The sequence below is a fragment of the Pongo abelii genome, chromosome 5 (assembly GCF_028885655.2).
Source record: "Pongo abelii isolate AG06213 chromosome 5, NHGRI_mPonAbe1-v2.0_pri, whole genome shotgun sequence".
NCBI lineage: Eukaryota > Metazoa > Chordata > Mammalia > Primates > Hominidae > Pongo > Pongo abelii.
This window is the reverse complement of record NC_071990.2, coordinates 159,238,521-159,252,728: the sequence shown is the minus strand read 5'-3', so window position 1 is coordinate 159,252,728 and position 14,208 is coordinate 159,238,521. Positions and strand designations below refer to the sequence as shown.

Below are 14,208 nucleotides of genomic sequence, written 5' to 3'. Positions count from 1 at the left end.
CCACGCCAGGGTCCCAGGCCTGTCACTGATTGGCTCTGTTGTCAGTGGGTGGAGTTGCACCTGTCTCTGAGCCTCAGTTTACTCATCTGTAAACCAAAGGAGTTGTCCAGGATGACCTCCAGGACTGCTGAGGTCCCTTTAAGCTGAAATGTCCCATGACTCAGAGCCCTGCAGTGGCCAGTACCCCAGGAGGAAGGGAGGGGACACAGAAAGCTGTTGGGAGAGATGGACAGACCCACACGTCATCAGCTTTCTTGATGCCCTCGGCTGGGTAGGGGTGGGCCTGGAATTTTCACTAACATGCTCCAGACCACTCTCTCCATGCTTTGACTTATTCTTGAACCATGCATTTGGTCCCAAGTTTTCCATCCTCTTCATGCCACTTGGTCCTTTACCCCCCCACTACACCACAGCCTCTGTGTTCCTTACCCTCAGGGTGACCTTCTCCTCGCCCTGGTTATGCCATCATCCTTCCCCTTCCACAGCTCTGTATATAAGAACTGATTATAATCACAGTCCATTCTGCGTTTCAGCAGAGCATGTCAACATTGCTGTACGCCATCATCATGCCAGCTTAACACAAACTCTAAAGAAAGTGACATTGATGCAGTAAGAGAAAGACAGACTTCCCCTTACCTGAAAGGAAGTGGTATCCTGGCTTTAGGGAGGAGTTCATCAATTCTACAGAGGAGATTTCACATCTTTACAGAGGTACACAAACTACGCAAAGAGGGACATTCAGGAGGGGAAACACTGCGGTCGCTAAATCCCTATGTGACACTGAGGTCTCTCTAGAGTGTCTGTGTGACGCTGTGGTCTCTCTAGAGTGTCTGTGTGACGCTGTGGTCTCTCTAGAGTGTCTGTGTGACGCTGTGGTCTCTCTAGAGTGTCCGTGTGATGGTGTGGTCTCTCTAGAGTGTCTGTGTGACGCTGTGGTCTCTCTAGAGTGTCTTGTGACGCTGTGGTCTCTCTAGAGTGTCTGTGTGACACTGTGGTCTCTCTAGAGTGTGTGTGTGACACTGCAGTTGCTAGCTAGAATGACTGTGTGATGCTGTGTTCTCTCTAGAGTGTCTGTGTGACGCTGTGGTCTCTCTAGAGTGTCTGTGTGAGGCTGTGGTCTCTCTAGAGTGTCTTGTGATGCTGTGGTCTCTCTAGAGTGTCTGTGTGACACTGTGGTCTCTCTAGAGCGTGTGTGTGACACTGCGGTTGCTAGCTAGAATGACTATGTGACGCTGTGGTCTCTCTAGAGTGTCTGTGTGACGCTGTGGTCTCTCTAGAGTGTCTGTGTGACGCTGTGGTCTCTCTAGAGTGTCTGTGTGATGCTGTGGTCTCTCTAGTGTGTCTTGTGATGCTGTGGTCTCTCTAGAGTGTCTGTGTGACGCTGTGGTCTCTCTAGAGTGTCTGTGTGACACTGCGGTCTCTCTAGAGTATCTGTGTGACACTGCGGTCTCTCTAGAGTGTCTGTGTGACGCTGTGGTCTCTCAAAGTGTCTGTGTGACGCTGTCGTCTCTCTAGAGTGTCTGTGTGATGCTGTGGTCTCTCTAGAGTGTCTGTGTGACGCTGTGGTCTCTCTAGAGTGTCTGTGTGACACTGTGGTCTCTCTAGAGTATCTGTGTGACGGTGTGGTCTCTCTAGAGTGTCTGTGTGACGCTGTGGTCTCTCTAGAGTGTCCGTGTGATGGTGTGGTCTCTCTAGAGTGTCTGTGTGACGCTGTGGTCTCTCTAGAGTGTCTTGTGACGCTGTGGTCTCTCTAGAGTGTCTGTGTGACACTGTGGTCTCTCTAGAGTGTGTGTGTGACACTGCGGTTGCTAGCTAGAATGACTATGTGATGCTGTGGTCTCTCTAGAGTGTCTGTGTGACGCTGTGGTCTCTCTAGAGTGTCTGTGTGACGCTGTGGTCTCTCTAGAGTGTCTGTGTGATGCTGCGGTCTCTCTAGAGTGTCTTGTGACGCTGTGGTCTCTCTAGAGTGTCTTGAGATGCTATGGCCTCTCTAGCATGTCTTGTGATGCTGTGGTCTCTCTAGAGTGTGTGTGTGACGCTGCGGTCGCTAGCTAGGATGACTACGTGATGCTGCGGTCTCTCTAGAGTGTCTGTGTGAACTCAGGAATTCACATTCCTAGGCTCAGTGCAGGCTGAGCACCAAAGTGTGATCTCATCAAGTTAAATAACCCCCTTCTCTCAATTTCTCTTCCTGTAAGGAGGAAAATGCCACTTTCCATCCACAAAGCTCTCTAGAGGACCAAGAAGACAATTCTGTGAAGGACGTCCACCAGGAGAGAGGAGATACAAGACAGCTTTCTAGAGCTGTCCTCCTAAGTCCCCACGCCAGTCAGTGTATAGTAAGGTCGCCAACTTCAAAATCACGGAAATAAGTTTGCATCAGAGAATGGCTTCAACTCCAACACATGGTACATTCCCATAAGTTTGGATTTCCATAGGAAGAATAAATAACACAGGCTTCCTTGAATGTCCTGGATGAAAACCACACATCCTTCCAACTCCTGTGGAAAAACATCTCTGGCCCCCTCCTTCCCTTAGAATCAGACCCTTCAAAATCTTGTGGTATTTCTCCAAATACCATAATTTTGAGTTGTGACATCTGGTTTCCAGCTCTCCCAGGCTGGGGTTTCTTGTTAAAGGGACATCGGAATCTCAACATCCTGAGCTGCCACCCTGACCTTGTGCAGGAGCCTCACTGCCCCACTTCCTGGCATCCATGCACTCTAGATGGTTCTAGCACTTCCCCCAGACAAAGAAGCTACATTTTTTTCTAGGATGTCCCTTTTTAGAAGCCTTTATCTCTTCCAGAAGGCAGGTCAGACACGATGGGACTCCCCCACTCTCCCTTGCCTCAAACATCATGGAACATCTAGACAGCACGAGAGTCCCACTGGAAAAAGGCCCCTGAATCTTCAAGAAGCTCCAAGAGGGGAGTTAGATTGTCTGGAAATTCCCTGAAGTTCTTCCTGCTCCACCCACTTGAGCCCAGGATTTGAGAACCAAGCCCGTGAGCCGCGGCATGCTAGGCTCGGCTTTCTGTTTCGAAGCTCGAGGCTGCGCCGGGGAGAGAGGATGTGGTCCATGGGAAGGGGAAGTGCCACTGCTCCAGGGAGCCAAGCATGGCTTGCTCAGGGCCTGGCTCCTCAGGCAGCAGGAGGTGGGCAGGACTGTGCAGTGGGTAAGAGCACAGGCTGTGATATCAGATGGGCGGGTGTTGGACTCCCAGCTCTGGCCAAGTGACCTCTGGCAAACCCCTTTCCTCCCAAGCACTGGCATCCTCACAGGTATAACAGGATACGGATGGTGGGCAAATGCCACAGCCACATCCCACACGGGGAGAGACGCTTCATCAACAACAGCCATGAACACTGTCCGGCCTGTTCATCAGGGCCCAGGAGACCCATCACACAGACACATGGGAAAAGCACGGGGAATATTTCATTTCATGGGCACAGGTAAGTGCTTAAGCTGGTAGTGGAGGAGAAAGTCCAAAGGCTACTGAGGCGGCATCACAGTGACCATCAAGAACAGGCCAGAGGCTGGGTGCAGTGGTTCATGCCTGTAATCCCAGCACTTTGGGAGGCCCAGGCAGGCAGATCGCCTGAGGTTGGCAGTTCAAGACCAGCCTGACCAACACGGAGAAAACCCGTCTTTACTAAAAATAAAAAATTAACCAGGAATGGTGGCGCATGCCTGTAATCCCAGCTACTCGGGAGGCTGAGGCAGGAGAATTGCTTGAACCCAGGAGGCAGAGGTTGCGGTGAGCTGAGATCGCACCATTGCACTCCAGCCTGGGCAACAGGAGCAAAACTTGGTCTCAAAACAAACAAACAAACAAACAAACAAACAAACAAAAAACAACAACAACAAAAAAAGAACAGGGCGGAAAGCAGCAGGGAGGGAGGATGGGAGAGGCAGCGAGGACTCCCACACTGGCAGGTGCAATCCATTCTGCACGGAGCTCCGAGGCCTAGTCAGAGTGCATGAGAGGCTGAAAGGGCCACTGCAAATAAAAACTACACAAAGCATGAATTGTGGTGATATTGGAGGTGAGTAAAAAGATGCAAATATGAATTGGGGGAAATGGTCAGAAAATCTCACCTTCTGAAAAGAAAACTGGCAAAAAGCAATCAAATTAGCCACCTGTAATGCCTGCTATGTTGACCCTGCCAGTTTTTTTGGGGGGAGGGGTGTATATTCAATAGTATGGACAACTAGTATACGGTATACAAAGCGACTGCACAGTGTATGAAGATTCAATCACAGATCAATCTAATCTAAGCCAGTAGACTAGTAATTAGGCAAAAATCAATGAAACCAAATCAATGAAACCATCAAATTTTAAAGCCATTTTATGGTGAATATTGACAACAGAAAATGAAATTAATACTGCCTTAAAAAAAACTCAAACAAAAAGACCCCCAAAACTGCATATGGTAAAAAAATCAAATCACAAAAAAAATTTTCTTAGTAGAAATAATAGTTCCATAAAAAAATTCATAATGGCAGCTTTCATAATACTGATCAGTGAAAAATCTTAGTTATAAATTTTATGCAAAGAAATGACTCCAATAAAAAGAATTTTAGTGAAATAACAATGTAAATGAAAACAATTGGAAATAACTTGTGCGATAGAGAAAATTATGGTCTTAAATTGATTTAAATAGTCTTTTCCTCAGAGAGCATCTTCTCCAACAAAAATCCATTAGTGTCGTTAAAATTCCAATGAAAATGTTTCTACTCTTAAACACAGAATTAAGATATCTTTGATGTGGGAAAAGCCCAGCAAGTCAAATCAGTGGGTCAAAACTTCCTGTGGTTGTGGAAGTCTTCCCAGGAGATGCTCTGTCTAGGATGGGGTGGGACTGTGTCCCTGACAAGTCCAGGCTTTCCCAGGGTCAGGAAGTTGCTGTGCTGTGCTTTCTAGAAATCTCCTCGAGAGACTCTTTCAGGGATTAATTTAGGAAATAACAAAAGATAAGCTTAGTCTTAGTAAGGTGATTGGATCTACGTACTACAAGAAAGTTTACTGGATGATGACCGAAGATAGGGGAGAAGGAGGGGGAGGGAGTAGAGGAGAAAGGAGAGAAGGAACACACACACACGCACACTCGCACGCACACACGGGTGCATCTACTCTGCCTGGGGAAGTGGCACTCTACCTCGTCAGCAACATGTACAGAGTGGAGGTAATCAGTCTTCAGATTCTGCCACAACGCAAGTGAATTTTTAAAAGCCCACCAGCTTCCTTTGATCTGGTTCCACCCTTACCAAGGAAAGTCCATCATGTATATGGTATCTGGGTTACTGTGGCTTGGAAGAGGTGCTTCCTAAATCACTAGCCTTGCTTTGGGACCCAAAGCTCACATTTCGGCTCCTCACTCACTCTCTGCATTGACTTCCTTAGTCTCAGCATCGGGTCAGGACTGTAGAGCGGGTGGGAAGAGACGAAACCTGTGGAATGTGAAATACTTTCCCCTATTTTGATCACTGGAAAGGTCTATCCCTAATAGAAATTCAACACTTTGATCCTGTGGTTTCTAGTATAGTATTTGTCATTTTTTTCTAACCCCAAATTAGTTGCTTAGGATCAGATCATCCTTGGGTGAACTGTAAAAACTGAGTTTCTGAAACTGAAGTTTCCAAGCGAGCCTCCAGTGACCCCAGCTTCCCTGGCCCCCTGCTGCTATTCTTTGATGTCTTTTTAGCTGCAACCTAAGTCATCGGGAACATTCTTTCAGAAGAAAGAAGTGTAAGGCATTTCAAGAGCCTTGAAACAGACTCTGAAGCCCAGAGCCCTCCTCCTCCCCACCTACTCCTCTCAGAAGTTTGAAGACAGGGGAAAGCTGTTTAAATCCTTGGCAAATCTTCAATAAATTACTCAGATGGCTGATTCCAAGGGGCCATTGTGGGCTTCTATAAGGAAGAGCTCTACAACGGATAATTAGAATGAATAACTCTAACAATAAAAAGTTTCCAAATCTAATTGTTCATTTTTCTTTCTTTAGCCAGACAGCACAACATAAATGTGTTAAGATTTCACTGAAACAACCTTATCTTCCAAAGCCAAGTAGTATACGGGAGGACTCGTTATGAAGAGTTTGATCAGTGATGGAAACAAGCCCAGCTTGCAGGTGCCTGAGCCCCTTCCTCAGCCTGGAGGAGGTACAGCTAAGCTGGCAGGCAGCAGTCCCAAAGACATTGTACCAGCTCTGCCATTTATTCCTGTCACACTTCAGGTAGCTTTTTATGAGAATGTACATTTGTAGAAGGTGGAGAGAAAACTGAGTGGGAAAAGAGAAGAATTAGACAAAACAAAAAATGATCCTTTACTACACATCTACAATGTGCCAGGCGCTTTTCCTGTAATTGTTAATCCTGACAAGAACCTTAAAAGATCCATGCCATTACTCCTATTTCACAGATAAGAACACAGAGGGATAGAGTTTAGAAAACTGCACCGCTCGCCTAAGCCACACAACTAGAGAAAGGGTGAGCCAGGATTCAAACCCATGTCTGAGGCCCTCCATAGCTCTCTCCTTACTCTTCTCCTTCTGCTTCTTCGACCCCATCTTTTTCCTCTCTCCCTTCCCACCCTCCTTCTCCTTTTTTTTTTTTTTTTTTTTTTTTTTTTAGAGGGAGTCTCCTCTGTCACCCAGGCTGGTGTGCAGTGGCGCGATCTCGGCTGCAAGCTCTGCCTCCTGGGTTCATGCCATTCTCCTGCCTCAGCCTCCAGAGTAGCTGGGACTACAAGCGCGTGCCACCAACGCCTGGCTAACTTTTTTTGCATTTTTAGTAGAGACAGGGTTTCACTGTGTTAGCCAGGATGATCTCGATCTCCTGACCTCGTGATCCGCCCGCCTCGGCCTCTCAAAGTGCTAGGATTACAGGCGTGAGCCACTGCGCCCGGCCTCCTCCTCCTTTTTTTTTTTACATCTTTATAGAGGTATAATTTATGTACCACAGCAGTCACCATAGAAAGTGTGCAATCCAGTGACTTGTAGTGAATTTATTGCATTGTGCAACCATCACCATGACCTAATTTTAGACCATGTTCATAATCCCAACAAACTCCCTCATGTCATGTGCAGTTAACCTGCACTCCTACCCTCCCAGCCCCAGGAAATCACTAATCTCCTTTCTGTCTGTAAAGACTTGTGCTTTCTTGGACATTTTATACAAATGGAATCACACAGTACATAGTCTTTTGTATCTGGCTTCTTTCCCTTAGCAAATGTCTTTAATGTCCATGTTGTAGCCTGTATCAACAGTTTTCTTCCCTTTTATTGCTTCATGGAATCCAATTGTATGGATATACCACATATGGATCATCAATTCATCCTCTGATGGACATCTGGGTTGTTAGGTTTCATGCAGCTATGAATATTCATATACATCTTTGTGTGGACATATCTAGGAGTGGAATTGCTGGGTCATATAGTAATGGTGTTTAGCTTTTGGAGAATTTTGAGAAACTGCTTTCCAAAGTGGATGTACCATTTTACATTCCCACCAGTAATGTACAAGGGTTCCAGTTTCTCCAAATCATCACCAGCATTTGTCATTGTCAGTCTTTTTGATTAGTGCCATCCTACAGGGTGTGAAGTGGCATCTCACTGTTTTTTTTTGGTTGTTGTTGTTGTTGTTGTTGTTTGACACAGAGTTTTGCTCTGTTGCCCAGGCTGGGGTAAGGTGGCATGATCTCGGCTCACTGCAATCCTCTGCCTCCTGGGTTCAAGCGACTCTCCTGTGTCAGCCTCCCCAGTAGCTGGGACTACAGGCTCGCACCACCACACCCGGCCATTTTTTTTTATTTTTAGTAGAGATGGGGTTTCACCATGTTGGCCAGGCTGGTCTCAAACTCCTGACCTCAAGTGATCCTCCCAGCTTGACCTCCTAAAGTGCTGGGGATACAGGCGTGAGCCACCGTGCCCTGCCTCATCCACTTTGTAAGAAAGGCAGAAAGTCTGTTCCTAATCATGCTGATTTTGCAGATGCACCTGCACTAACCTGGAGACGGGGATCACTGCAGGAAACTGCATCACCCCCAGTATGGGAGCTGGGCCCTTGCACTGCGAAGTGGATTTTCAAGTTACCTGCTCATGTATTGTGGGCATAAATCACACAGTTTTGAAGGAAACTAGGTTTGACTTCCCTCTCTCTCCTCAATGATGTGAGGAGCTGGAAAGAACAAGGTCTGAAATCTGGAAACCTGGAAACCTGGGTTCTAGGCTCCAGTTCTGCCACTTTCATCCATTTAAGCCCCTCTTGGGGGCTTTGTTTCCTTATTTGTAAAATGGGTGTAATAATAAAGTTTTCCTTACAAGGTGGCTTAAATGTGGAAAAAAATGCAGTGATAGACATGGATGGGCCTGACAAATGATTAAAGTGCTATAAAATGTGAGCCTTAAAATTATCCACTAGCATGTCCTGTCTTGGAATCCCATGATGCAGGGGCTAAGAAAGAGATTGTCTGCCCACTGCTGCTTCTCCCTCCCCATCCTTCCTACCTCAGGACACAAGACAGCTGCAGTCTAGCAGATGACACCACACACTCCACACACTCCCATTTTACTGCTCCCTTTCCAGACAGCAGGGATGAAGGATGAAGGCAGATGTCGAGAGAAGGACAAAGCTGTGCTTTAGCACTTGGGGAACGGTAGGACCAGAATAGGCACTTTTTAGCAAGATCCACAGCTCTGTCTCCTTACACTGTAGACAGGGAGCTCCCTCCAGCTTTAGTGGAGGCTGCAAAGGAAAATCCGTAGAATAGAAGGAATCCTGGAAGAGAATGATCTCTGCCAAGTGATTTTTCAGGCCTAAACGTTATGTTCACACCGAGTCATCACAGCTCCTTTGCCATGCTTGTGAAATTTACCAAAGCACCACAGCAAAGCTACACATTCACAATCACAAACTTAAGAGCAAGAAAAAGCTCTCTTTTTAATTAAAAAAAAAAAAACTGTAAAAGTTTGTCGTGTAAGGGATTAGGATCTATTTTAATATCTTCAAAATGGGTTGTAATAACTTTAGTGTAGGTTTTAATATCTAAGGAAAAATAAAGCTATTCATCTCAATACATATCACAGATACATGTTTATTATACCTAAATAAAGGAAATTCTCAATCCTGGGCTGGATAAACAAGAAAGCTGCCTAAGATGTAACTTTCCTAGATTTATATCATGGAAACTGGTCAGGCTCCAAGGATTGCAAAAGGGAATAAGTGCAGCAACCTACAACTGTAGATCTCTTGGGGTGGAGGCTGCTTAGTAGAGTGGAATCAAACACTTGGGTTTCAAAGAAACATCAGAAGCACAGCTCACACTGATGCTTCGCTTGCGTGGGCCAGCAGTCCTGCCTCCAGGATACCTGTCCCTCCAGCCTTACATCCCACCTCTTCTTCAGTTCATCCTGCCCACCCAGCAAGCTAAGGAATGCTGACTTCTGGCCTCCTTCCTTCCCAGTGCTCAGCCCCTCCTGTACAGCCCTCGGCCTGCCTTCCCCACTGTAGCTGTGCCCAGGCGGGAAGCGACCAGAGGCCATGGGCAGACTTTCAGTGTTACCTATTTGCCTTTCCAGATCGGCGGCTTCATCAGGCGTGGCTCGTGGGAGGACTCCAGGGTCGCTGAAGCTGGTGCGGAGCAGGGTCCCCATCACAAAGAAGAACAGGATGCCAGCGACTGCAGGGATGGCAGGGGTGATTTTCACCGCCAGGTACGGACAGCTGCCGACAGGTTGAACAGGCCGGGGAGAAGGGGAAAAGAAAGGAAATACAATCTTAGGAATCAACAGTAAGCAGTCTTTATCTTCTAAGAAACCAAAAGCTTATTTGGAAGAGAGAAATTGATTTCCATTAAAAATTCATCTATGTGAAAGATTTACATTTGGGGAGGTCTGCAGTTCTCTCTTACAGACAATTGAACCCCCACTCCCCAGCACCACGCCCAAGCCCTCTGCTCTTACAGGAAGACGCTGGCAGAAGAATGAAAATAGTCCTGCTTGTATAATCAGTCTAAGACACACAGAGCTTGTATAAATAGACACGTGTCCTCTGTGCTGTAAACACGGTTCAGGAGTCTATGAGATCCCCCTGCCCTCTTCTGGGATTACATAATAGAAGAAGACACCAATTTAGAATGATCTTCATGAGAGCCGGCCTTTCCCACTTGGGTCAAATGACTCGGGAACTTTCAGCCAGCACCAAACGCTGAGGACTGTACACACACTTTCAAAGGGCAAGAAACCAATTTTCCATGTTCTGGAGGTAATCTATTCCAAAGTGAATGAGCTATAGAAATGGACTTGCAGGCAGGTTTCTGAAGACAATTCAAGGGATTTCAGCAGCTGGAATAGAATCATCTCGTGCTTTTCCAGAGGGCATCTGAGCTATCAACGGATGAACGTGGCCCAACTCTTAACTCAACCTCTTCACTGCTGTCAGTCTGACATGCTGACGTGAAGCAGGGGTTGTGATGAATCAGGGAGAAGTGCCATTGGGATAGACTAAACTCTACACGAGGCCAGCCTGGGAACCAGTGTCTGACATTTGGTCTCAGATCCAGGTATTCTGGAGCCGGAGCAGTTCTTACCATGGCCCCTTGATGCAGTCAGATGCCTGGACCTAAGTGAAGGATGGGATCTGCAGTGACCACAGTCAGTTCATTGTCGCCACATTAAGTAACATCATGGGCATTGGGGAACATGACGCAGAATCGTGGAATTAGGACATCTAGCGTGGAAAACAATGCTACATTGCCCACCTCATCAGAAGATTCTCTTCCATGTTCCCAAGACAAAACAGAGATGGGGAGCTGGAGAAGAAAGGATTGGGAAGCTCAGCTCTGCTCAAGTTTAGGAAGCAGACAGGGCTCTTGGTCTTGGAAGCCCTGGGAACCAGCAACCCACTACTGTGCAGGTCTCTGATGGATGGCAAAGGGATGCTGGCACGAGTCTGGGACTTGAGAACCACAAGCCGTGATCCCCTTTGCTGAGACAAGTGATAGAACATTAGTGCACCAGCCTTCAAGAGGCCTGCAGACCTGGACACAGCTTCCTGGAGTGATCGCTGATGTTGACAATGTGGACCGTGGCTGTGCAAGTTTCCTAGCATGAGGAGATGTACAGCGAAGTATTTAGGAATAAAGTGCCATGATGAATTCAGCTTACTCCCAAATAGCTCAAAAAAATATTGTCTAAACAGAGCAAATGGGATCAAGTATTAGCAAGAGGTGAATGTGGGTAAAGAGTGAATGGATGTTCTTTGTACTACTCTTATTCTTGCTACTTTTCTGTAAGTTTGAAATTATTTCCAAATAAAATGTTAAAAAAAGAAACACAGTCTACATTGAAGGCATGAAATTACCCTGGTATGAAATTATATATATATATATATATATATATATATATATATATATATAAACCCTGAATACCTATAATTTTAGTCTAAAATAATCTACTTTAGGGGGAATTTTTTGTTACAAAATGGTTAGGGAAAAGAGCAACTGTGTAGAAGAGAATTTTCCAAAAAAACTTATATTCACAGTTCAACATAGTTTGAACAATGGCAGTGAGTAAAACAAGCCCACGTTTTCCCCCTTTTTCAAGATTAATGAATTTGAAGATGATGTTGGCACAGCAAAGCCAGCTTCAGCGAGGGCACAGCTGGACGACGTGAACCAGACAGACCTGGTTAGGAGAGAGTGTTCCACCTCAGGTGTTTGACAGCTGTAATTTAACTCTATGGAGCTTCTCCAAGGATGGCTACTTGTGAATGGCCAGAACCCTCCCGTGAGGGTGACTTAGTAGATCTTAGGCTTTGGTGTGCTTATTTTTGCCTTTTTCGGTCTGAGAGGCAGCTTGGTGGACTGCAAAGTCCACCTGCTCAAAGTTGCACAGGCTGCCTCTTGCTCTTAGAGCAAGTTCTAGCATGCCTTGCCCTCCACCGTTCCCTGTCCCAAGTGTACTCTCTGCAGGGTTGGGATCTTCCACAGCCACCCCACTTCCCCAGGCTGATGCCTCTGCGGCCTCTCATCACCTCCACCCCCTAACCAGGATGTCCCCTGCCACATTCTCACTGCAGAGACAATACACTGTAGATTGGTATTTACACTTGAGCACACACTGATTTATTCAGAGCCATCCCAGGAAAGGAGGAAAAGGCAAAGTCCAGTTGACGCGGGGAGGCCTACTGCCTGCCGGGGTTCTCTCACTGCGTAGCGGGCTGTTGCACTTGGACAAATCAGGGTAAAGATCCAAAATGCATCTGTCTGTGTTTCCCTGGGAACCTGCTCCTGCTCCTGTCCCCGCAGGAAATCTCAGGCGGGTCTAGTGACTTCTCGGATGATAATATGAAGGTAATAGGAAGTCCTTGTCGCTTTAAGCAGCTAACAGTGCCATTTAAGTAAATGAAAGAGTAATAATCCCAGTGAACAATCGTAACTTCTACCTTGATATGAAGTTAAGCCCCCTCCACTACCCCAGCTCACCAGCTGCAGTTTCTGGCCCCTCCATGGTGGAGAAGAAAGCAGGTGGAATAGAAAGCGAGGCAGGAAAGAGCCTACAGGAAGAGTTCTGTTACAAGGCAACTGCGTGCTCTGGGTCTATGAGATGGTTAAACCGGCTCTGCCTAGACTCGCATTGGTGAGTGCTTTGGACGCCCCGGGGGAACCCAGGTGCATGGCCCACCTGCACTTGTCTTCCTCCTTCCCTCTTCTTAAATAGAAACAGCCAGCCTTCCTCCCACTCAGGGCCTTCCTTCCACGCTGTTTTGCCTTCCAGTCCCTCCTCTCAGAAGCTCTCTCTGTCTTCTCTCTCCGGGAGATAGCTGGAACAGTGATCTCTGTTTATTTATTTATTTATTTATTTATTTATTTATTTATTTATTTATCTTTCTTGAGACAGGGTCTCACTCTGCTGCCCAGGCTGGAGTGCAGTGGTATGATCACGGTTCACTGCAGCTTTGAACTCCTGAGGTTCAAGAGATTCTCCCAGCTCAGCCTCCTGAGTGGCTGGAACTACAGGCCCTCACCACCACGCCTGGCTAATTTTTTGTGTGTTTTGTAGACACACTTTGTTGCCCAGGCTGGTCTCAAACTCCTGGGCTCGAGTGATCCTCCTGCCTCAGCCTCCCAAAGTGCTGGGATTACAGGAATGAGCCACTGCGCCCAGCCTAGAACAGTGACCTCATCCCTGCCTACCACGATCCCCTCCTTCAATCTGTCCCAACCACCACTGCCAGCTCCAATCACACGTGTCTCTGCTCAAAAGCCCTCCATGCTTCCACCGTTCCTGCCAAATGAAGCTTGAGCTCCTTATCTGGTGTCCAAGTCCCCCACAGTCACCTTCTCTCCCTCTCTCTCACTGCCCCTTCCTGAATCCCAGCAACGGCCACACCTAACATTTGGGCGTCTCAGGCAGGCATGGGCTTTCACTCACCGCTGGCGCTGCCTGTCCAGCCCACATCTGGAACACCCGCACCTCCCACTCAGCATGTTGATGCTCCCCAACTTTTCAGTTCCAGCTCAATACTGCTTCCTGAAAAGCCTTGGTAGAGTTTCTGGGCTCACCCCCTAAGCAGAAGGGATCGCTTCTTTCTCTGAACCCCCACCATGTTTTTCTTTGCTCGTCTCCTTGGACATGTGGCTATTTGTGGACATGCTCCATGCACCTCACTAGATTAAAAGTCCTGGAGGGTGAGACTGGTCCCTGTTCCTCTTTGTGTCCTTTGTAGCAGCTAGCAGGATGCCTCACATGATGGAAAATGCAACCAAGTTTGATAAATATTTGTTGAGTAGCTGAATGAATAGAATCCATTTAGTGAATTTCACTGTAATACCTGAAAGAAGAGGAGAGTCAAGTCACACATACCCTCAGCAACCACAGACCTGGTCTAGAACTTCTCTACTCTTGTCAGCTTGCTAGGTCCTGTAACTTCCTTCAGACAGATGCTAAGGCCCAGTTCCTTCTGCGAGGCTCCCTCAGCTGAGACGACAGGATATTCCTCAGCTCGCTGAGCCGAGTGTGCCTCACGTTCACCTTCTGTGGGCATTTGCTGGAACCTCTAAGACCCTCCATGTGCTAAGTTCTAGTAGATGAAGCACCATATGTTGGTACAACTCTGTATAATGCTAGGTGCTCTGTGACAGTCCCGTTCCACCAGCCTCTGTGTGTGACAGAGGACAGTGCTGAGTTTGTCCTAGAAATCCTC

At 47.0% G+C, this 14,208-nt stretch overlaps 1 protein-coding gene across 4 annotated transcripts in view; it reads right to left on the bottom strand.

The window, feature by feature from the left end:
- ZDHHC14 (zinc finger DHHC-type palmitoyltransferase 14) overlaps positions 1–14,208 on the bottom strand; it is a 299,328-nt gene that overhangs the window by 127,086 nt on the left and 158,034 nt on the right. For all 4 annotated transcript variants that reach the window (XM_054558371.2, XM_054558372.2, XM_002817514.5 and 1 more), the window contains exon 2: positions 9,566–9,726. In XM_054558371.2, coding sequence (XP_054414346.1) covers positions 9,566–9,726 — 161 coding nt within the window. The remainder of the gene's footprint in view (positions 1–9,565; positions 9,727–14,208) is intronic.